Below are 18,313 nucleotides of genomic sequence, written 5' to 3' on the forward strand. Positions count from 1 at the left end.
TCCTAATTACTGGGTGTGTGCACGTCCAACTCTTTGCAACCCCATGGGCTACGTATAGCCCACCAGACTCCTCTGAACATGAAACTTTCTAGGCAAGAATACTGGAACAGGTTGCCATTCCTATTCCAGGGGATCTTCCTGACCCAGGGATTGAACCCACGTCTCCTGTGTCTCCTGCATTGGGAGACAGATTCTTTACCACTGCATCCCCTGGGAAGCCCTCTGACTACTGACAAAAGGCCTTTCTGAAATCCTCCACAGGGTCAGTAACTTCTGTCTCAGTTCCATTATCCTTGGTCCCAGAATGACACAAATATTTTATCATAGCTCATCTTCCAAAGTTCTGAACTTCCAGCTGAATGAAATAGCATTCAGGAACAACTTAACAACAGTTCTAGATACTGAAAACAATAGCCCCAAATAAGACACATCTGTATTTGTAAAACTTATAAATAGTATAAAAAGCCTAAACAAACATCTTCTTGGCCAACAAGGATATAATAGGTTTTCATTTTGATCCATATTTCCAAAACTGAGCTGGTTTCTGCTACTATAGCTGAGCCGGGGGAGGGGGTGGTCAAGGGGGAGGGGGAGTGGTGGTGAACAAAAAACAATGATTTAAGCTAAATTCTATTTAGATACTAGAGATGGAATACTTAATTGCAATATTTTATGTGTAGCTTATATGGCAACCCACTCCAGTACTCTTGCCCCGAAAATCCTATGGAAAGAGGAGCCTGGTAGGCTACCATCCATGGGGTCACAAAGAGTCGGACACGACTGAGTGACTTTACTCTTCACTTATAGAAGAAGTAGAATTAGGGTTAATCCAACAACAATTCAGCAAAAATAAATAGAAATCCTTTTGTTATACTACATAAATTTTCACTTTAGAGGTCCTTAATGAGATTTGTTTCAATAAAATTATTCAAAAATATCATGAAGAGACAGGTTTCAATTACTCAATTTTCCATAATTAATTTGAACATGAATATAAATTTATACTGGAGAGTAAGTAGCTCAATTAAGTCTATTCAAAAATGTACCAAATTGGAAGTAAAAGTTAATTAGCTTTGATTTCTAAGCTTAGATTAGAAATATTAATTACACAAAAATTAAAATTTAGTTCAAGCAACAAGTTTGCCTGAGGTTTGAATATCATGTTAAAATATACTCAACAACACACCGTTTACCCATGCTTTTATTAAGTAGTATGATTTATTATGAATGGTAATAAATTATTATTAAAAATTGAGTTATAAGTCAAGTAACTGAAATTGCTGATGAAATCTGAGAGTCCTCTCTAATTCACTTATAAATATATTCTAAACTTTACATTTGCAAACATTATCTATAGGTTAACTTTTTTCTTTAATAAACACTCTTATTGACTTTAACATAGATGTAGAAAACAAACAAATCCTAAGTGTTTATAACTTGATGGATCTTCTTATGGTTTAACTTTTGATCTTGTACTTCCACTTGTAAGAATTTATTCCCAAAAGATTAAAGAGAAAGGTGTCAAAATACTTATCATGGCTATAACTTATAATAGGAAAAACTAGACATTTACCAACAAAAGGTTTATTATATTTGTCTTCATACATCAATAAATGGAAAACTGTTGTCATTAAAAGGAAGTAAAGGAGAATGATACAGATCTAAATCCATTGCCATATAAAGATAACATTATAAAGTGAATATGACCAAACACAATGTAACCTATTTGTCACGTTATTTTTGTTTATGTAAAAATTTCCGTCCGAGTCTAAAGAAAGCTCTGTAAGGATCTCAACTGTCAATAATGATGGTATCTTTGACTGGTGGGATTTAAGGTGATAGCCAGTGTTTTTATATTGATATTTTATAACTACTTTGTAACAATACCACTTATAAGTGCTCACAACATACAAAGCACATACACGACACGTGCATATATACACACACACACACATCTTAGATCTATTCTTTCACACAAATCAGTTCAGGAATGCATTACTACTTCATTTTACAGATGGAGAAATTGAGACTTAATGAGTTTTAGGAACTTGACCACAGTATTTAGAGCCAGTAATTAGAGCCAAATCTGTTTGAGTCCAAAAGCCTGTCCTATTAATAATTAGAAACCACTCCTAAACGTATGGAGATAGGGGGTAAAAGTCACAGGATAAGCAACTTTTCCTGCCTATTTTTTTAAACTTTTGATTTTGTATTGGGATATAGCCAATTGATTACCAATGCTGTGATAGTTTCAGGTGAACAGTGAAGGGACTCAGCCACACATACACATGTATCCATTCTCCCCCCAACTCCCTTCCCATCCAGGCTGCCACATAACATTGAGCAGAGTTCCATGTGCTATACAGTTGGTTGTTTTTTTTAATCCTAAGAAATTTTAAATCCAATTAACAGGGTCTCAAAAAATAGAAATTCCAGACCAAGAAATATTCCAATAAAAGTGTAATAGATATGTGTCATACCTATCAATTTATTCACTTATTCAACAGTCATTGTGCAAGTGATGAGGAAACAGGAATTTTCATTACCATCATCACCACAGCTGCCATGTATTGAGCGTGAAGTATGTTCTGGATACCCATTCTCTGAAAGTTACTTGACTGGAATTGCTTTTACTCGGTCAGATATGGTTCTTGCACACATACCCCGGGTACTCTAGTAAGTGACAGGGTCTTGGACACAGATAAGTGCATTGCCGTGTGATGGATGCGGATGTAAAGCAAGAGATGATCGTCTCTCCTTGCAGGTGGGTGGGTGGGTCTTGTGGAATCCTAGCAGGCCTAGGGTGAGGTGAGGGGCACTAAGAACACCAGGACTGCGGAAAAGCTATTCCCATATATGAAAAGACATGCAGGTAGGAAACTGTAGGTCTCTTCCTAGGAACCATGCATATAGCTTTGGGGGTGGGGTTTAGACTAACAGAATAGAGGTAACCAAGTCCTGTTCAAACAAGACTTTAAACAATATTTTCCCCTCCCCCAAAATCTTGGTCACTAGCCCCCATGAAAAACCACCCTCACTTTCCAAATCACTGCTTTCAGTTTTGCAGATGGGAGAACTGAAAGGAAGAAAGGGGCAGCAAGGCAAGAATGCAACAGGGATGATGACTGCCACCCACGCGAAAACACAGTTTCACTGGAATTAAACAGTATTTCTGAATAAATTTCACATTGATTTCTTTTCCTCAAAAGACAAAATAACACGTCAAGCTCTAACAACTTAATAGTCTGAGCCAAGGAACAGGTTTTAAGGACTAAGTTTAATGAACACAGTGCTGAAATAAGGTCTTTCGTGACTTCATTTAATCTGTTTCTTGTGAAGAAACACATTCGTTTACAAGGCTAAAGCATGAGAGATTTATTTTCTCTCAAATAGAACAAATTAAATTGAAATACTTTCTGAAGGCAAAGTATAGTAGCTTGTAGTTCACATCTCTCTAAATTTGATATACTGAGAAAATAGTAAAAGATACTCCTTTGAATCCTAACACTATAGAAAAATATTGACTTCAAGGAAGTGAGCAGAGAAATATGTTTATGTGTTGCTCTGGTCCCCTAGAGGAGGGCACAACAAACCACTCCAGTCTTCTTGCCTGGAAAATCCCATGGACAGAGGAGCCTGGCGGGCTACAGTCCATTGGGTTGCAAAGAGCCAGACACGACTGAAGCGACCTAGCATGCAGCACACACACACATTGCTCTGATTCTTAGTGTTTCTATGGAAGCTGCCCTAGTTGCTATAGGCTGGTTCACTTGACCAAATGAAGTAGGTGTCTGTGGCTAACTTTGTATTATTGGCAGGGCATAGAAAGGAATGCATGAATGGAGTCAAAAGTTGAATCTACTTCTAAGGGCTTATTAATATTGCAGAGGAGTCATTCTTTCCTAGGAAGCTGAGGCATTACATCTTATCTCTATTAATGTCACATAAGTGTCATATCTTTTTGCCTTTTCATACTGCTCAAGGGGTTCTCAAGGCAAGAATACTGAAGCGGTTTGCTATTCCCTACTCCAGTGGACCATATTTGGTCAGAACTCTCCACCATAATCCATCTGTCTTGGGTGGCCCTACACAGCATGGCTCATTTCACTGAGTTGAACAAGGCTGTGATCCATGTGATCAGTTTGGTTAGTTTTCTGTGCTTGTGGTATTCATACTGTCTGCCCTCTGCTGGATAAGGATAAGAGGCTTGGGGAAGCTTCCTGATGGGAGAGACTGACTGGGGGGGAATCTGGGTCTCATTCTGATGGGCAGGGCCATGTTAAGGAAATCTTTAATCCAATTTCCTGTTGATGTTCAGGCCTGTGTTCCCTTCCTGTTGTTTGGCCTGAGGCTAAACTATGGTAGGGGTAACGGCAACCTCCTTCAAAAGGACTTATGCCTGCACTGTTGTATTCAGTGTCCCGACCCTGCAGCAGGCCACTGTTGACCCATGCCTCCACCAGAGACTCCTGGACACTCACAGGCAAGTCTGGCTCAGTCTCCTGTGGGTACACTGCTCCTTTGTCCTGGGTCCTGGTGCTCACATGCTTTTGTTTGTGCCCTCCAAGAGTCTGTTTCCCCAATGCTGTGGAAGTTCTATAATCAAATCCCACTAGCCTCCGAAGTCAAATTCCCTGGGGGTTCTCAGTCCCTTTGCCAGATCCCCAGGTTGGGAAATCTGTTTTGGGTCCTAGAACTGTCTTAACAATGTGAGAATTTCTTTGCAAGAATTTCTATGGTATAATTGTTCTGCAGTCTGTGGGTCATCTGCTCCTTGGAAAAGACCCTGATGCTGGGAAAGAATGAAGGCAGGAGGAGAAGGGGATGACAGAGGATGAGATGGTTGGATGGCATCACCGACTTAATGGACATGAGTTTTAGCAGGCTCCAGGAGTTGGTGATGGAGAGGGAGGCTTGGTGTGCTGCAGTCCATGGGATTGCAAAGAGTTGGACACAACTGAGTGACTGAACTGAGTCACATAAGTAAATAGGATCTCAAGTGAACAGTGACCTGGGATTCCTTCTCCTAAGAACATCAGTACATGCTAGAAGTCGAGACTTCCCCCAAACTAGCAAGGGCCAGCATAATAGTTGCTTCTTTCAAACACATGATCTGATTAGCACTTTACTCCAATTACCCATGCTACTAGAAATTTTTTCTCTTGCCTTCAAAACATTTTCATTGCTTTGTCTATATGATAAAGAACTAGCATCCAGAATATTTCCAGAACATATAAAGAACTCCAAATTCAATTCAATTACAAAACAACAACAAAAACAATAATTTAAAATGAGGAAGTCACTTGACTCAACACCCCATAAAAGTTTCTGTGGAGAGAGAAAAGATAGGTGTTTGGGTAATACAGGTGTACACAACTGTCAAAATTGTATAGATAAATCATGTGAATTTCATGTTATGTAAATTTTAGCACATATACGTATACACACATGCCTATAAAAATAATAATATTCTGAGTAAGGGTGGGTATATGAAGCTATAGTTGATACCTGAATGACAGAGTGTTAGTAATTGTTGAGTTATGTGATGGCTATACAAAATAATTTATGTTATTCTGTTTACTTTGTAGATGTTAAAAAAAAAACAACTTTTTTTTAAAGGGCAGAAAATATATATGGGTATCCCTCCCCAGGTAACATTTCCAATACCCTTTGATTTTTAATATTCAAACTTCATAGAATCTCTCTCTCTCTCAATATAATATTTTTCAGTAAATCCTTATCTTACAAAGAAAAAAATGTATCTATACCCCTCAATGGAGAAGGCAACGGTGACTCACTCCAGTATTCTTGCCTGGAAAATCCCATGGGTGGAGGAGCCTGATAGGCTGCAGACCATGGGGTCGCTGAGAGTCGGACACAACAGAGCGACTTCACTTTCACTTTTCACTTTCATGCATTGGAGAAGGAAATGGCAACCCACTCCAGTGTTCTTGCCTGGAGAATCCCAGGGACGGGGTAGCCTGGTGGGCTGCCGTCTATAGGGTCACACAGAGTCGGACACGACTGAAGCAACTTAGCAGCAGCAGCAGCAGCATACCTCTTAATACAAAGTAAAAGATTTTAAACAAAAAACTGTGAGGGAAAAGGTCAAAGTTGCATTTCAAGTACAGAATCACAGGGAGATGTTTTAAGCCACACACTCAGAGTCAACAAGGAGGATATATAGCATAGACGTTGGCAGAGCTAATGGAAGCCATGGTAGTGCATACAAAGCAACTGTGTGTTAGCAACCATAGTGTTTGGTGATTCTGAAGTAATATTAGAGACTTCCCATCCTAACATGATTAATGTTACCTATATATAATATCTTTGTATATATTACACTATAATACTTTAGTTGTATTTTGGGAAACTGATGGGGTTGACATGTAATGCATAATTTTTCCTAACAGGATGTGAAATTGGAACAAGCCTACTGCTTTGGGTGGAACAGCTGGTTTTCAGGTTGGATTGCTGATTTTAGACCTACTTCTTACAAACTATGAACTTCCCTGATAGCTCAGTTGGTAAAGAATCCACCTGCAAGGCAGGAGACCCCAGTTCAATTCCTGGGTTGGAAAGATCTGCTGCAGAAAGAATAGGCTACTCACTCCAGTATTCTTGGGCTTCCCCTGTGGCTCAGCTGGTAAAGAATCTGCCTGCAATGCGGGAGACCTGGGTTCTATCCCTGGGTTGGGAAGATTCCCCTGAAGAAGGGAAAGGCTACCCACTCTAGGATTCTGGACTGGAGAATTCCATGGACTGTATAGTCCATGGGGTCACAAAGAGTTGGACATGACTAAGCAACTTTCACTTCACTTACAAACTAAAATTAAAACACACATACATGACCCATGTTTGTGATGAGTTCAAGCAGGTGCTTGATATTGTTAGTAAGTCAATCTGGAATAAGAATTTCATTAACACTTGTCTTTTGAGCTTTGTGCCTTAAAATTACATGGTCTTGAAAATAATGCCATTTTAAATTCTTGATCTTTTAGTTATCCTTCACGTTGCTTAAATATTGTAAATATGCAGAATGATGACTTTTTGACTCATTTTGAGAGGATATAAAGTATCTCATTCCTGAATTATGAGTAAATTTGGAACACCTCATGGGTGAGCAGTGGTTATCCTTACAGCAATCTGTGATGAAATAATGTCATAAGGATGAAATGGTTAGATAGCATCACTGACTCAATGGACATGAACTTGAGCAAACTCCAGGAGATCGTGGAGGATAGGGAAGCCTGAAATGCTGCAATCCATGGGGTTACAAAGAGTCAGATCCAACTTAGCAACTTAACAACAAAGAACAATGTCATAAATCACCAGAGATTCAAACTGCAAAGTAAATAAATAAGTAATTATATAAAAAAGCCTGCATGGTGACTGTAAGAAATTTTAACTGTAAGAATCCCATGGACAGAGGAGCCTGGCGGGCTACAGTCCAGAGGGTTGCAAAGAGTCATATATGACTGAAACAACTTAACACAAAAACCAAAATTTAGAAAAAAAATTATATGATGAGGCTGATATAAGGAAGCACTTCTCCATAAACTAAGAGCATATCTTTCCAGCCTGCAGCTCAGCATGACCATGAGTGGGGCTGGAAGTGAGTGGGGAAGAAATTGGTAAAAGGAGGGACCAGAAGCCTGGACAACTACCCTGATATGGAATGTATGAGTCCGAGGGAAAACTGCAGAAAGGAGAGTCTGCAGAATCACTGCTGAAATCCACTTATTCCTTCCTTCCTGAAATCCACTGGTACCTTTCTTCCCCTGCGTACATTCCTCTGCCTATTTTTTATAAGCTTCCACAGAAACTGAGTTCCTTTGAACATCTTCATTTTTACTTTTTTTTTTTCATGTCACTTTCCCTTCCTAATTTTAAGACAATGTGGCTCACTGTAGTGATCCCACCTAAAGCTTTTGTGAAGCAACATTGAGGACTGTGAAAATAAAAATTAAATGATTGCATTCCTCCAAAAGATCAGTAAGAATATAAAGTTTTGACCTAAATATTTCAGCAGCATAAAGATAATGATGTACGACCATATAGTTCAAAAAACTTCCCCTAACCAGCCAGAGACAGAAACAAAAATGGCAAGAGTAGAACTCAAAGACTTCACTCCAGCAAACACAGAAAAGAACCAGGCCACCCAATATGAGTAAGGTTTTACAGACTATTTCCTACAGCCGAAATAAAATTTTAACTCTATAATGGCACTGAGGGTGAAAGCTCTTAAATTATAAAGTATAGAGGAGCTCTCAAATCAGGCAAGAACAATCTCAAAAAAAAAAAAAAAAAGATTATTTTTCTTCTTTGTTTCTTGAGATTCTTTCACTGACTGTAGTCTTCTTTTAATGAATTCCAAGTGGCATTAAATTTTAAGAAGATAAAAAGAGTAACAGGGTATTGTATCATGAAAAATTATCTCTGATAATCTAAACTAGCACTGGGTTAATTTAGATCAACCAAAACTACAAAATGATGAAAAATTCATAATTATCTTCCAGAATCATTATCACCCAGAACTAGACTTAAGAACATAGCCTTTAGAGTCTGAAAAGTCAGTGTCTTCATGTTGATTCTGCCCCTCATGTTTCAGTTTCCTTATCTGTAAAATGGATACTAAAACAGCATCTACTTTTGTTTAAAGAGAGAGAATGCTTGTAAAGACTTTAGCAAAGCCTAGCAGATTATGAATGCTCAGTGTCAACCCAATTCCCAGTATAGCTCCCCTACCTCTGATTTCTTTTAATAAACTCATCTGTTTGTAACTTAACTTGGATGGAATACAATGGATTACTTAGGGAAGATAATTAAGCAAAATACAGATAAGTGCGAGTTACAATGTTTTACTGACAAGGGAGACAGCACTTGAAAGAAGGAAAGCCACACACCCCTCTGGGATCCCAGGACAATTTTACGTGTGAAGCTGGCCACTCACCAACACCACGTTCTTCTGTTGACTTTCAGAGCTATGAATTAGGCTGCATCCAATTTCAAGAGTCAGAAAATGGGGCAACTTCAGCTTTGCACGTGTGAGGTAATATTCAGGACTGACTTATAGTTTCTGTCGGGCCGATCAACACATTTTTAGTAGCTTTATCGAGATATAATACATACAATAAATCACATATTTAAAAAGTAAAATTTGATGTATTTTGACACTATTGCCACAATAAAAAAATGTTTATCAATTTTTTCTTTTGTATTTTTAGCTATCACAAACCTATTTCTGTTAATCAAACTGTTGGAAGAATCATTTTACTGCAATTTTGAAATCCTTTGCTCTTCTTTCTGGTCCTCAAACTAGTGTTTCCACAATGGGACATTTTATTCTGTGAGATCTCTTAGGGCATAATTAATGCATTAAGAAGCATACTTTAGAAAATTACATTCATCTGTATGGTAATAATCTAAAGAACCCAGTATAAGAAGATGGAAACTTTTGACTGTAAAATAGTATCTTATCTATGGATGCCTAAAACCTAGTAATTTATTCACTATAGTGTACTTCTAAATCACATCTAAGTCGTCTGAAAGATTTCAAAAATAATTCGCTGGCAACAAGTGAAGAATCGACCTTTTGGACTGGTGTGGTGGTAAGCACCCTCAGACAGCAGTGTGTCATAAAGCACCTACACAGACCTGAGCCAGTCATTTAATGATTTCAGGTTTTTCCTCTTATAAAGCAAGTATTGCTAAACAAAAAGATCTGAGTTTCCCTATAGTCCTATGTCTTTATTCTTGGCAAATATAGGTAGTATTCATACTTTGTATTTTCAATGGTTCTTGAATAAACCTATTATACACATACAAAAATAACAAGGTTTAATTTAGGCTATGCTGCAGGTAAATGTCACAAAGGGAATGAACTTCCTCTGTCTTGAAGGGTGTGGGAGCCAGACACGCAAGCCCATCCACTGCACACTTCCAAATGCCACCCACGCTGTTCCTTCTGGCTGCTTCCTCACCTAACAAATCATGGCACTATCAGCTCTCTTCCCACACTTGCCCTGCAGGGAAGATTATAAATAAATCCTATATTCACAAGACAGCACCATGCCTGGGCCTGTGCATTTTCTGGGACTAATTGCTTAGGGAAAGCCACTACTCTAGAAAGTCTCATTCCAGTCTACATGGTAATTATATGCTAATGCATTTTGAAATTAATTCAGAACCCCCACACCAGCATGCTAGTAAAGGAGAAAGAAGCTGAGATTTAATCACATTGTCTTCTGCGGGCTCAGTGTAAGATTTCTTTTATACATGAACTCAGCCATCAATCGGCAGAACTTGCTGACTGCTCTTGCACTGCAATGATGCAGCCCTACAGCAACAAAACTGCTGGTGGGTGTTGAGCCAAAAATCAGCCATGCACAGGGCTTGGGAAGAGGTGCAGAACTTCTCGCTTCCAGTAAGCTACAATGCATGTTTGACCATGCTCTTGTCTACTTCCTATAAATTAACTACATCTGAGGGCCTAAAAAAGTCAGATCAACTCTAAATAAAAGGGGGCTGTGAGCAAAGTAATAATGATAACAACAAAGCAATTATGAGAAATAATATGAGCAAATAGTAGAATTGTAAGATTAATCAAGACATGGATAACTTTACCTCAATTGACAAAAATAAATGAAGTGTGGATGGGGAAGCAAATACACAAGATTTGCTCTAACCCAGTGAGTACCATCTAAAAGCCCGTTGTAAATGCCTCCTTCGTGATGCAGTCTCCCTCGACAACATCTAATACACTGCATATCCAAGAACAGCTATTGTAACACTGGCTTCCGGCTTTCCTGGTACTCATCATTACTTCAGTGCCTTATTTTCAATTCAAAAGCATGTTGGATTTGATATTACGTTAGAAACAAATTCTTTACATATCAGAGAGAAATGACTGAAATTTTTTCTCAGCTACAAAAAGAAACCAGGAAAATGTTTCCCACATGAATTTTTTCACTGTCATCCCTGACCTACAAACCAGAAGCCCAGGAGAAGGCTTATAACTGCATAAGAATCCAGCCTGTGCATTTTTGTACTCTCTCAGCTTTTCAAGATGCTCCATGGAGCTACTGAAGAGTATGATGGTTTCCCTCTGGAACATACTTTTGGAGACAAATATATTAATATAAACAAGCTAAGAAGAACTGAAACCCACAAATCCACATAACAATTTTTTATAAATATTATCAGTTGAAATGTATTATGGTATTAGTAAGTGCCACGTGTGGTGGCAAAACATGACCTATCTTCTCATTAATTCTTATAACACTCTTTGAGGTTGGAGCTACACAATCACTAGACTGTGAGCTCTATGAGAATAGGATGATGGATTTTCTTCACCAATGTAAAATCAGCACCTTGCTCCTATACTTCCTCCTATATAACAGATGCCTGGTAAAGTGAATAAAAAATTTCCATTTGATAAAGAAGGTAACTGAGGGTTAGAGAAGATAAATAAACAATCAGAGATGTGTGATGCTAGACTCTGTATTCCAACTTTTAATTTTATTTTATTTTACTTAAATAAAAGACCGTGGAGAATATGGGGGGATTAATTTATTGCCACATTTAATCTTCTCATTCTTTTAATCTCTGAGTGAAGATAAAATTACTGAAGAGCAACAAGAGGACCAAATTCAGAAAGTCAAAGGAGGGAATAGGAGGGGTCTGAAAAAGCAAGAGAGAGCTCTTCTAGCTTCTAGCCTAGATAGAAATCAGATACCTGAAGTTTCTCTCTTTAAGAGAGGAAATATGATCTGATTAATAGCCAACCATGTGCCCTACACTATATTAAATCCCTTCTGAAATGCAACTAATAACTGAAAGAATTGGAATAATTAAAGTAGGTCTTCCTAATCTAGCGCTCTCTGCCCTGCAGACAATGTTGACTTTACTGTATGGCCTATGAAACACTCTCATCACCCTGCAGCCTTAGCTCATCTATTTCCTCTATCTAATAAAATGTCAGACACAGAATAACATAGCACTTCTCTTCTCAGTCTGGACCACATCAGTCATTCCATCTTGAGTCTTAATAAGGCAGAGAAAATAGAACTAGAATCGTCATGTTCCAAATGATAGCTTTTGGAACATTTCCATGTACCACACGAGACAGGAAATAATGCATTTAGGTGTGCATAATACAACAGTATGATTTAATATATATGGTTTCCTAAAGCCTAGAGTATCGGAAGTCAGGATTCTCACAGATCTAAACAGACAGGATTTGCCGGAAGTACCGTGGAGAATGCAGTGTACTTCAGTAGCTAGAGCACAGATCTTGGAGCCTGGCAAGCCTGAGTTCTTACCAACTTAGCTCTGTTACTTTTGCAGTTTTCTTATCCAGAAAATTGGGATAACAGTACTTACCATATAGGGCTCTTAAGAATACAAATGTGTTAGCACCTAGGTAAAATGCTAAGAATAGCTCAGTAAACTAGCTTTTACTTTCATCATTATTACCACCACCATCACTTTAGTTTTGTTTATGAAGAAATCTCTAAATGAAGTGAACTTGAAGCAATGAATTATACTGGTTAATCCATACTAATACCATTGAGTTTTATTTACTTGATGATTATGTTAGTCAATACTACTACCCAATGTGGGTCACTTTCATAATGCTATATTACAAACAACAGGAAAAGTTATTCCAGGAATGACTTCTTGATGAAAACAGATTTCAAAATGGGGAGAAACTGCCAAGGCTGGGAAGACAGAGGATGATACTAATGATCTCAGAGTTGTGTCTGAACAGCTTTGGCTGTGGATATTATTAGGCAAGTCACATTATAGATGACTATGAATTCTATTCTGAGTAGAGTCTGAAGAGGAAATTATAAAATGAAAAATTAGTAAGGCCTCATGTGAAGTAAGCATCTGACACTCAGTGCCTCTGTGATTCAGCTCCCCTAAATGTCCAAGAGTTGGAATATCTTATCAAGAGGCCTTAGAGCACACTGGTTAACAAGCAGCTAAGAAGTCAAACTGCCTGATACTGAATCCGAAAGCCTCGTTTACTTTGCCACCTCACCTCGTTACTTTGTGACCTCAGTAAAGCTATGTCCAGTACCAAGTACATATTGCTGCTTTTATTATATTTTTTTTTTTCATTTTTGTTGTGCAACAATCTTTTATGTCTCTTTTCTTCCTTGAGACTGTGAGCTATTTGAATGAAAGGACCGGAGTATTCATCTCTTTTTTGGTATCCAGCCCTAAGAGACACTTAAAAAACTGTTAGTTGAATTAATGAATGATTGAACTGGCAAATAAATATAAAAATAAGATAAACTCAGAGCAGAGGGAGAAGGCAATGGCAAGGGAGAAGGCCACTCCAGTACTCTTGCCTGGAAAATCCCAGGGACGGAGGAGCCTGGTAGGCTGCAGTCCATGGGGTCACGCAGAGTTGGACACAACTGAAGCGACTTAGCAGCAGCAGCAGAGCAGAGACCCTGACTTTAAGCTTACGAACATGAGAATAACCTTTTCAGATTACTGATGAAATCATCTGGAATAGTAGCAGAGGATCAGTTTCCTCTCTAACTTCTCTTTTCTCTCTCCTGTTCCTAAATGAGGAACCTATGTGACTTTAACCACATTACCAACTCACAGATATTAATCAGTCCTTGACAACCAGTTCATAAGATTTTGTTGGCTGTAACACCTTCCAGGAAAACTAAACCACAACAGCAACAAAAACAAATGTTATAGTTACAGTTAATTCAGAAGCTGAAGAGGATTTTTTTAAATACTAATAATCTCAGATTAATACACAAATTAGTTTTGAATCTTCTGGAATTTATATTAAAAAACAAGCTCTATTCTTTTAATATGTTTTCATGAGATTTTACTTAAAGGCCCTTAAATTATTTTGTGAGATTAGTCTTTGAGCAGCCAACAGTATTTGTAAGCAACAATATGATTTTCGTTCTTGCTTGGGAAAATGATAACAAATAGTTGAAGAAAATGCGATTTATAACATTGTACCCTTTTACTTCATTGTCTTATACACTATCCTCTATATCCAATCATCTCACCCAAACAAAAATTAAGAATATACGCCCCTCACCTCCAACAATTCATCTCCAATACGCATCCGTCCATCCATGGCAGCGGGTCCTTCGGGGTTAATTCCCACCACGAATATGCTCATGCGTGACCTGTCTTTGTTACCAGCGAGGCTGAGTCCAAGTCCATTCTTATCCTTTTCAAGTTCAATAATGTGCAGTTCTCCAGGCAGGTCTGCATATCTTTGCCTGATTTTTTCTAATTAAAAAAAAAAAAGGTTAAAAAAATTAAATAGAGCGCCTAAATCTATGTTATCAAGGCATATTGGCATTTCCCCATTTTTACTGATGCCACTACAAGGAATTGTCCCCTCTTGTAAGTGAAGTAGTTGAGGTCATTCACAACCTTATATACAGGTTACAGTTAAAGATTATTTGATTTCCATCTAAGAAGACGGCTCCCCATAAAACCTTCCCTGACTGTTCAGGTTCAAGGGCTGGCCTAGATTTTCTACACATTTTCTTACCTAAGAGAGTTAACATAATGTGGTGGAAAACCTGGCCTCTCTGCACTACTTGCTCCCCTTCAAAAAAAGAACAAGGGAAACAATGAATATATACTGATCACCAGGTATGTGCCAAGCAAAGTGTTTGGTCTGTTGATTGAACAAAACAGACATGGATCTATTCTCATGGACCTGTAGTCCAGCAGGAAAGAAAATCAAGCATTAACTCTAAATAATTATATTTCTTTAAAGTATACAAAGGGTACAAAACAATACTGGGTGTTATGCAAGTAAAAACAAGGGGAATTAAGGATGCTGATTTAGCTGTCAGATCTGAAGTTAATACACACAGCTACCACTTACTCAATGTTCATTAATTAATACGTCATTTTACCTCTATGGAATTCCACTTCTTCATCTTTAAAATGGACATGATAATTCCCACTTCACAGAAGTTAGGGAAATGAAATAAAATACAAAGGACTTAAAGGTTCATGGATTATAGGTATTTTATAATTCTTCTATTAGATCTTCTGTTTCATCTTGCAACCTCCATTTTACAGCCTAAACTACCTATTTTAGGATGTGGCTGGTTTATGCTTCACTTGTGCAACGCAACTACATTGGCAGGTCAGTGTGGGGAATAGCACAGCTTTAAACATGCCCTGTACACTAAACAGCACCAGCTCAGGCCAGGAGTGCTACCAGCGATCAAAGGCTTGCTGGTGACTGCATCACATGATGCAATCATCTCATCAGCTGAAAACCAAGCTATCCTTGCAACTATGCTGGAACTCTCTATGCGCTAACACTAAGTTCACTATCCTTAGAGGGAACCTTGCAAATTGAAAGCTTAGCTGGAATAATTAATGTTAAGGGGGAAGGGAAGGAAGACAGCCTAGTCCATCTCATCACTTTACCAGATATAACAAGCACTGCCTTAAAAGAGAGTAGATAAATTTAAACTCATAAAGGCTAGTTTGTACATAAATTTACATTGAAATAATTAATCATAAATGCTAATTTTAGAAAGAGGTTAAATTTGTCTACTTTATAAGGATTTTGAAGAGAATCTTAAAGAAATTTCACTGATCATGCTTATGAATAATAAAGAACATATTTTGTAAAATACAGTAAACTAAAGAAACTGCAATGTAACAAAACTGTCCTCTATATAGAAATAAAATTATCCCCATTAACACTGAAGTAAATAAACTCAAAGTGTTTTCATCAGTCAACTATTAAGAACAAGCCATTATGTGGGTACCTTAATTAACAGAGGATACAAAACACGATACCTTCAACATGCTTATACAACAAAGCAGAGGAAGCAAACAAATGCAAGAACTAGTAAACAGCTACGGCTATATAAACAGAAATTCCAACCACGCCACATGCTGGTCACTAAATATATGTTAATCAGTTAGTAAATTTAGGTCAGTGAATAAACATTAAATTAACTGCACTAGCAATCACTGGAAAACTTGGAAACTCAGCAGTGGCCACAGGACCGGAAAAGGTCAGTTTTCATTCCAATCCCAAAGAAAGGAAATGCCAAAGAATGATCAAACTACCACACAATTGCACTCATCTCACACACTAGTAAAGTAATGATCAAAACTCTCCAAGCCAGGCTTCAGCAATACATGAACCATGAATTTCCAGATGTTCAGGCTGGATTTAGAAAATGTGGAGGAACCAAAGATCAAATTCCCAACATTCACTGGATCATCAAAAAAGCAAGAGAGTTCCAGAAAAATACCTACTTCTGCTTGATTGACTACACCAAAGTCTTTGACTGTGTGGATCACAGCAAACTGTGGAAAATTCTTCAAGAGATGGGAATACCAGACCACCTGAGCTGTCTACTGAGAAATATGTATGCAGGTCAAGAAGCAACAGTTAGAACTGGACATAGAACAACAGACTCGTTCCAAATCAGGAAAGGTGTATGTCAAGGCTGTATATTGTCACCCTGCTTAACTTATATGCAGAGTACATCATGAGAAATGTCTTTCTGGATGAAGCACAAACCAGAAACAATATTGCTGGGAGAAATATCAATAACCTCAGATATGTAGATGACATCACCCTTATGGCAGAAAGCAAAGAACCAAAGAGTCTCTTGATTAAAGTGAAAGAGGAGAGTGAAAAAGTTGGCTTAAAGCTCAACATTCAGAAAGCTAAGATCATGGCATCCATGATCTTAGTTTGAGCATTCTTTGGCATTTCCTTTCTTTGGGACTGGAATGAAAACTGACCTTTTCCAGTCCTGTGGCCACTGCTGAGTTTTCCAAGTTTTCCAATGATTGCTAGTGCAGTTAATTTAATGTTTATTCACTGACCTAAATTTACTAATTGATTAATATGTATTTAGTGACCAAAATGTGGCGTGGTTGGAATTTCTGTTTATATAGCTGTAGTTATCCCGTCACTTCATGGCAAATAGATGGGGAAACAGTGGAAACAGTGGCTGACTTCATTTTGGGAGGCTCTAAAATCATTGCAGATGGTGACTGCAGCCATGAAATTAAAAGACGCTTACTCCTTGGAAGAAAAGTTATGACCAACCTTGATAGCATATTAAAAAGCAGAGACATTACTTTGCCAACCAAGGTCTGTCTAGTCAAGGCTATGGTTTTTCCAGTAGTCATGTATAGATGTGAGAGTTGGACTATGAAGAAAGCTAAGCACCAAAGAATTGATGCTTTTGAACCGTGGTGTTGGAGAAGACTCTTGAGAGTTCCTTGGACTGCAAGGAGTTCCAACCAGTCCATCCTAAAGGAGATCAGTCCTGAATATTCATCAGAAGGATTGATGTTGAAGCTAAAATTCCAATACTTTGGACACATGATGTGAAGAACTGACTCATTTGAAAAGATCCTGATGCTGGGAAAGATTGAGGGCAAGATGAGAAGGGGACAACCGAGGATGAGATGGTTGGTAGGCATCACTGACTCAATGGACATGAGTTTGAGTAAGCTGCAGGAGCTGGTGATGGACAGGGAATCCCAGCGTGCTGCAGTCTACAGGGTCACAAAGAGTCAGACACGACTGACTGAACTGAACTGAGCAATCATTGCCTTCAGAATTCTAAGAAATGATATGCCTGAAGAGATTTCTTGAAAGAAGCAGAATTTGAGGGTTTTTTTTTCCTTTTCTTAAGTGAAGTAAACCTGACATATAATATCAGTTTCCAGTATACAAAACAGTGATTCAACATCTATATACATGACTAATAGATCACCATAGTAAGTCTGGTAACCACCCATAGCTATTACAAAGCTAAACCATACAAAGCTATTACAATATTACTGAACATAATCCCTATACTGTACATTACATCCCATGGCTTTTTAAAAAGTGGAAGCTTGTATGTCTTAATGCCCTTCACCTATTTTGCCCAGCCACTCCCCACCTCTGGTGACCACCACTTTGTTCTCTGTACCTGTAGGTCTGTTTCTGTTTTGTTTAGTTTGTTCATTTTTTTTTTTTAAAGATTCCACATTTGTATTTGTCTTTATCTGGCTTAGTATAATACCTCCTGGGCCCATCCATGTTGTCACAAATGGCAATCGCTTTGTTATGGCTGAGTAGTATTCCATTCCATACCACATCTCTTTTACCCATTCATCTATGGATGGACACTTAGGGTTGCCTGACTATTGTAAATACAGCTTCTATTAACACTTAGTTGTGCATATACCTTTTTAAATTAGTTTTTTTTGTTCTTTGGATATACGAGAACAGTTTTCAAGAAGTTACAGAGTTTAGTTATGTGGAGAA

At 38.0% G+C, this 18,313-nt stretch overlaps 1 protein-coding gene across 3 annotated transcripts in view; it reads right to left on the reverse strand.

The window, feature by feature from the left end:
* PATJ (PATJ crumbs cell polarity complex component) overlaps positions 1-18,313 on the reverse strand; it is a 392,470-nt gene that overhangs the window by 158,774 nt on the left and 215,383 nt on the right. For all 3 annotated transcript variants that reach the window (XM_040232710.1, XM_040232709.1, XM_040232708.1), the window contains exon 28: positions 14,084-14,280. In XM_040232710.1, the coding sequence (XP_040088644.1) occupies positions 14,084-14,280 (197 nt within the window). The remainder of the gene's footprint in view (positions 1-14,083; positions 14,281-18,313) is intronic.

Source organism: Oryx dammah, unplaced genomic scaffold, assembly GCF_014754425.2.
Source record: "Oryx dammah isolate SB20612 unplaced genomic scaffold, SCBI_Odam_1.1 HiC_scaffold_28, whole genome shotgun sequence".
NCBI classification, from domain to species: Eukaryota; Metazoa; Chordata; class Mammalia; order Artiodactyla; family Bovidae; genus Oryx; species Oryx dammah.